The sequence below is a fragment of the Podarcis melisellensis genome, assembly GCF_964234715.1.
Source record: "Podarcis melisellensis genome assembly, chromosome: 9".
NCBI classification, from domain to species: Eukaryota; Metazoa; Chordata; class Lepidosauria; order Squamata; family Lacertidae; genus Podarcis; species Podarcis melisellensis.
In genome coordinates this window covers 59,910,124-59,917,140 of record NC_138541.1, presented here as the reverse complement: position 1 = coordinate 59,917,140, position 7,017 = coordinate 59,910,124, and the positions used below count along the sequence as shown (strand labels likewise).

General features: G+C 39.8%; 1 protein-coding gene across 4 annotated transcripts in view; it reads right to left on the bottom strand.

Annotated features, from left to right (window-relative positions):
* Window positions 1-1,538: 1,538 nt before the first annotated feature.
* Window positions 1,539-7,017, bottom strand: part of SMIM14 (small integral membrane protein 14) — a 30,635-nt gene continuing 25,156 nt past the window's right edge. For all 4 annotated transcript variants that reach the window (XM_081924663.1, XM_081924664.1, XM_081924662.1 and 1 more), the window contains one exon: window positions 1,539-5,881. In XM_081924663.1, coding sequence (XP_081780789.1) covers window positions 5,849-5,881 — 33 coding nt within the window. In that variant the 3' untranslated portion in view covers window positions 1,539-5,848. The remainder of the gene's footprint in view (window positions 5,882-7,017) is intronic.

The window sequence follows — 7,017 nt, the reverse complement described above, 5'->3', positions numbered from 1 at the left end:
GCAAACTACAGCTCCCAGAATTCTTAGCGTGCGAGGGGGCGGGGCGGGAAGTGAGTGGCTTTTTGAATATGCGGCGTGAACGGGGTGTGAGGGTGAACGGGGTGTGGTTCTCCAAAGGCGCGCCAGGAAAGGGTGGCAAGGCTGGCGGAAAGATTCAAGGATCATCAGAGATTTTTAAACATTTCAGCACGGTATTTTATAGTAGCAAAAAAATTAAAAATATTGGAAAACATACAAATGGAATGGAGAGTGCACGCCTAACTTGAGGCAGCATACATTTGTGGGATGGGATGTGTGTGTCTTTATTTATAAGCCTGAAACAGGGCGGTCCAGCCTGCAATGCCTTTTTCTTATTATTATATATATTTTACTGAGTTTTCATTTTGCTACATAACCACTTAAACATTTTACAAACTTTGAAACATCGTGACTTTGCTTCTCCTTCCATGGTTCGTGGTTTCATGTATATTTTACTATGACCATTCAAATCAATTTTCAAACTTTTACATCAATCAGTTACCATTTACTCTGTTGGATTTATTTTAATGCTGCCAGCATTTTCAGCTGTGTACAATTATTTTCCATATATTCAATAAATATTTTCCACTCTTCTTTAAATAGATGTTGTTCTTGCTCTTTTAATCTGTGGGTTAAACCTGCAAGTTCTGCATATTCTAACATCTTTAAATTGCCAATCCTCTTTGGGGGCCAACAATACATGGGCTGCTGTTGTTGCATACATAAATAAACTACTGGTACCTGGGAATTTCTACTTGGGTTATTCCCAACAAAAAGGACTGGGTTTTTGGGGAAGGCAAATTTAAACATTTTTTTCAGTTCATCATAAATCATTCCCCAATATTCTTTCACCTTTCTGCATGTCCACCACATATGAAAAGGGTACCTCCCATTTCTTTACATTTCCAACACGTATCCGATTCTATGTTATACATCTTAGCCAACCTACTGAGAGTTAAATACCATCTAGGAATCATTTTCAAATACAGTGGTACCTTGGTAGTTGAATGGCTTGGCTCCCGAATTTTTAATTCGTTCTGGAGGTCCGTACTTAACCTGAAGCACCACTTTAGCTAATGGGGCCTCCTGCTGCTGCTGCGCTGCCGGAGCACGATTTCTGTTCTCATCCTGAAGCAAAGTTCATAACCTGAAGCACTATTTCTGGGTTAGCGGAGTCTGTAACCTGAAGCATATGTAACCCGAGGTACCACTGTATACAGTATTGCCCAGTGTGTCATTGGATGCTTTAACTAGCTTGTCTTATGTTTCCCATTCTAACAAGAAATAATACATTTCAGACAGATGTTTATCCTTATTTTTAACAGTTCTTTTTCAAATTGTGATCTTTGGTCCAAAACTAAAAATCATGGCAACATAATAATGTAAATGGGGCAGCCAAGAGAAAAAGAAGGGAGGAGGGAGCTGTAAAAAAACAAAACAAAACCTAAGTTAAAAGAGTCAACTAGATAAATTGTTACTTCTCTCCCAAACTGATCATGTATAAAATCCACACATTCACAGAGGGTAACTAATGGTTACTATTTATTTAGATCATTTTAAAAAGTGCATAGTACAAGCAAAAACCTTAGTTAAAAAACTGCAAATTCCCAAATGGCACAGATACGATTTTTGTCTGGCATGATTCAAACAATTTTAAAGCCTCCCAATCTAAACTATAAAAACACATGTCACATTATTACTCACGTCTGCATCAGAAAATTAAGGCTAAGTGAACTGCTGATATTCTATAAGCACATGTGAATCTAGGGTCAATGAAGATTTATGTGATCAGGATTTCCCTTTGTTTTGAAGCAAGTTAATAGGAGCTGTAGGATGGGATTTGATCAGGGCCGCAGTGTAGAATGTATGAGGGTATAGCCCTCTTCTCCCATGGTGGTCTTACAATTAAAACTCCCTCCCTAAAGCTGTTTAGCAGGTGGCGGTGACTTTCATTAGGAAACACCATTAGAAAAGAGGGTGATCCTGTCCTCAGTACCATGGTCCTAGTCCAAATCTCTTCCTTACTCCCTGCCCTGTGTGGCTACTATTAACTGTTTTTTAAGTGTGAGAAAGCCTGATGCAATGTCTAGCTTGTGCATTCAAAGCATGTGTGTGTTTTTTTTAAAAAAGTATTAGAAACTAAAGCATAAACTGCAAGCCTGCTTTCTCTTTCCCATCAAGCAGGCTGTGCAGTGTCTCTCCATCTGATCACTGAACCCTTAATACAAAGATCAAGTTCTAAGAAGATTCATGAGAAGTGAATCTTGTAAAGAGGCACTAAAGGACACCTTCCTTTCCTCCACCACCACCAGTGTAAGTGTATTGGAAAAGGAGGGAGAATGCAGTTTGGGCCTCTCAGCAGAATATTTCCATTTCCCCTACTACACTGGAATAGATGTTGGTTGACAGCCCCTATTTCCCCACCATCCCTCCATCTGAAATCTTAAAGCAGAGGTTTAAAGCAATCCTCGAGTTCCTTGCCAGGTTTGGCAAGGGTGCACAAACATGTTTGGAAGTCAGCTTCCAATGCCTAGCTTTACTATAGCATGCCGATCCATGAAGACCAAGAGCAACAGGTCCATCATAGACAAAGCTAAATATAATGAACACCACCACAATTTTTTTTAACGTTATTTGAATCTTCTGCAACACACTGTTTTGCGGCAGGTTAAGCAATCTGGAACAGCTTCTCTGATGCTCAAAAGACCATCTTAAAGCACAGTACGGATTGTTCTGCTTGCTCCTAAGTTAGCAAGAATGTTAATCATCATACGTTGTCTGGGGTGGGTGAAAAAAATTGCTAGTAGCGCCCCCACCCCCGTAAACAAAAAAACTTACCATGGTACAATTTAGGACCCTTATTAAGGCACATTTATTCTTCTGTAGAAGTGTAAATTACAACGAGATTGGTTTAAATTTGCCATGGCTTTTCCCATAACAAGATGAAAGGAGTCAAGAAGGGCCATAACTCAGTGTTGAAGCATCTGCTTTGCATGAAGAAGGTCCTAGACAAATCCTTGGCATTTCCAAGTAGAAGAAGAGTTTGGATTTGATATCCCGCTTTATCACTACCCTAAGGAGTCTCAAAGCGGCTAACATTCTCCTTTCCCTTCCTCCCCCACAACAAACACTCTGTGAGGTGAGTGAGGCTGAGAGACTTTGAAGAAGTGAGACTAGCCCAAGGTCACCCAGCAGCTGCATGTGGAGGAGCGGGGAATCGAACCCGGTTCAGCAGATTGCGAGTCCACTGCTCTTAACCACTACACCATACTGGGAACGTCTCCTGGGAATGTCACTGCCAGTCAGTGTAGGCAACAGCGAGGAAGACAGACCAATCCAGTATAAGGCATCTTCATCAAAAATATTTTTGATCAAGATCCATATTTTAGGGGTCACTGATCCAAATTTAGTATAGGACCAAAGAAATGTTTTGTTTGTAGAGTTAGGCCATTATTGCTGCATTGCTAGGGGTTGCACTAGAATGATGGTCCCTTCCAACTCTACGGTTCTGTAAATTATTGCAAGCTGTTTTGCTGCAATATTGCTAAATTGCTACAAAATTGTCAGTAAGAAGCTTCATAGCCAATCTAAAACATAAAAGGGTTCTTTTTGTTCTCTGATGAAGAAAAACAGGCAGAGTTGTTTTGTTTCATTCCCAGCTGCAGTCTTAGGAACACTTACTCAGATACAAGCCCCACTGAACATAATAGGACTTCCAAGTAAACATGCACAGGACTGAACAGCATAATGTTCTTAAATTACTTATTGCATATGTATTTTCCTTTCCAGTAGTTAAAACTGGAATTATGACTACATGCATACCAAATCATCTAAGCCATCTTATATTTTCTTGTTGGTCATTCCAAGAATAAAGTAAAGTAATTGAGAATGCGTAAGAAAAATGCAAATTACAATTGCTACATTTCATTTCTGGCAACCATAAATTATGTCTCATTGAAAAGTCTGTTCAAAGAAGCCAAATTTGAGGATGCTTTCAGCATTAAAGCTGTTCTACACATTGCATACTGAGATAGCAGAATTCTGGGCTGTACACTTGAGACTGCAGCTGGGAGGTGCATGCTTTTGAACGCTTCTGAACCTAGGTAGGGGATCTCTGCAAGATGTAAACTATTCCATCAGACACAAAGGTTTCATGAGGCCTTCTCTAATGCGATAGTTTATTTGAAGCAGGAAAGGTTTTAGCATTCAGAACGATGACACCTTCCACACATCTGCAATTGCAAGTGGTACAGTCCAGAATTTTATCACCTCAACTTACCACTTTAGTTTCTGTGGTATACAGAATATCTCTTGCTGGGGATTTAAGCAACACTTAAGTTGTCTCTTAAGATGTCTTTGGGTATGCCCACAAGTAATCCTGAAGACTCCTTTTTGTCTTCCGCACACTCTGGGAAAGCTAACCATAAATAATGTAATTCATTATGCATAAAACATTTTAAATCCAAATGGCAGTCCTTAAAACTACGTTTAATATTTGCAAGCAATCTGTTCTATTTCTGTGAACATTTGGTGTCTTTACATTACTGCCTGCTGATTCCATCCATAAAAAAATGGCAGCTGGACTCTTGCCTTAGAGGCACAGCTTTGGCATGCTGTTTCTAAGAATATGAAAATGTTAACGTCTGAAAATAAATAATGCAGATTGGAGTGATGCAGCAAGGATAAATCTAGTTCTATAGACTTCAAGATAGAATGAGATTGTTGTATTTGGTCACTGTTCCCCCCCCCCCCCCAGTATTTGAGTAAGATGTATTGAAGTGTTCTGATCTACAGTTCCACAAACAGTCCAATATGCATAGACTGCTTCCTTCTTTCAAAGGCTTCTAACAACTTCAATGACAGGAGAAATCCTTACAAATGCATCATTTTTACCTACATACACCATGCTGCTGCCCTGCCACTGAACTGAATGGGAAACCTTTACAATCCAGAGCAGCTTCATGTGCACATTGGAGCCCTACATTTACAGAAAATAACTGGATATAGGTAGCTGTGGACTGTAATATCCACTACAGAGAAGTATACAGTTAACTATTTTTATTATAGTATTTGTAAATATTCCTAGTTTCAAATGTAACATTTAGTTATGCACTCTTTAGTTATCTTAATACAATACTAAATTTATTTGCTTGCTTCCAATAAATACATTTAATTTGGCCTTATTTTAGAGAAGGATGTACTTTGGACAACACTAACACAGATATAAATAGTAGACAGAATCCCTGTGAAACAATTCTGGTTCGCAGGCACAGAGTAAATCCAAAGTTGTATTGATGAGATACAATTTGGGTTTTTCTAAATTGGGGAGGCTAACGTGTGGCCAGCTGGATGTTGCCAGACAATAATTTACACCATCCCTGACAGTTGGCCATGCTGATTGGAAATGATGGGCGTTTTAGTCCAGCAATATTAAGAGGAGCACAGATTAGCCACCCCTGTTCTAAATTAACTCTATAGATAATGGCACATTCAATAGGAACTTCTGTGCAGTTCCCTCCACTCCATAAATGTACATAGATCACGGAGACATTATTGGTGGGCTGCAGGAAAAGAACAATTTGTTTGAAAAATGACAACTAGGCTTTAATTTTCTTTCGGATATTATTGCAAAGTGCAATGCCTAGAGTCCAATGAACATCAGCAAAAATGCCACATATGTTAACTTATTGAAATATAACGGGAGGGGGTACAAAACAATTTTAAATGTATGGAGCAGAACAGTATTGTGTGCGACATAAAGAATTATTCTGGTCACGTTCGTTCTTTTGGTCGTGCAAGGTTACAGTCGCTGAGCTTCCTCCAGTAAGGTCTAGTCCACAGGTGGAGCTGGTGGTTCTTGCCCCTGTGTGTCAAGAATATTAAAATTTCATTTAGCAGCCTGGTTTTCAAGACAGAGATTCTATGTAAAGGGGCATGACATAATACAAATTAAAACATAGGCAATAAAATATAAAGCATCTACTTAAAACTACTCAAAGCTAGCGCAAATAACCCAGCATAACTTAAAACACATACATAACCAGAACTCAGCACTAGTTCTACTGCTTGCAAGTTACTCACTGAAGGCCACGACAAAAAGATGGGTCTTCAAGGCCCATTTAAAAGTATCAAGGGATGAAGCTTTCCTCATGTCACATGGGACTGAATTCCACAACAGCAGGCCACCACCAAAACGTCCCTGTTCTATGGGCCCGCCATTAAAACAATAGGAATGTGTACAAAAGAGAAGAAAGATTAGAACAGAAGAAAGAAATGTGTATAAGATAAGAAGATGTCCATTTCAAGATTCGCCGTACACCTTTTTGAGTTTGTTTCCATTAGGGAATGCAATGGCAGAACCAGGAGTGCCAAGGACAGACAGAACTCTAGCTGAGTGAGCTACTTAGAACTGGAAGTATTCAGAGATGTCTTCAGGCCTGGCAGTGAATAGAGATCCCCATATCACTCCCTTTGATAGACCAAGAAGATGCTTCCAGAGTGACCACAAAATTTATTAGAACCAGGAAGTGGGCACCTGTCATTGTCTAGTTAGCAGGGCAGAGCCTCCTGTGCTGAGGGCTAGTAGTTTTAGTGTCAGCTTATCCCTGGCTCGGTTCCATGCAAAACCGTCCCGAGTTCCAGCCTGATCCTGATACCAGCTACAACAGGGATTCTTCAATACACTCTCTTAAACCCCCCCCCAAAAAAAAACAATATACACAGACCTCTTTCTGTTCCCTTTCCTTCCTCTACACAAGGGTGACCGAACTTGTGCATTAAGTGCTAGAAGTATAACACACTTGGGAAATTGTTCAAAAGGTTTTATAAATCTGTCATGCATGAAGTCTGTGCAGTACTAGTGTGTTGTGCGGGATGAAAGGGGAGAGCATTTGCTGTGTGTAACAACAATACAGATTTCCATTGGTTGAAACCACTGCTTTAAGGTACTTTTTATTTAGGACTGTACCAGATTGCAACATGAACGGTTTGGTAAACAGG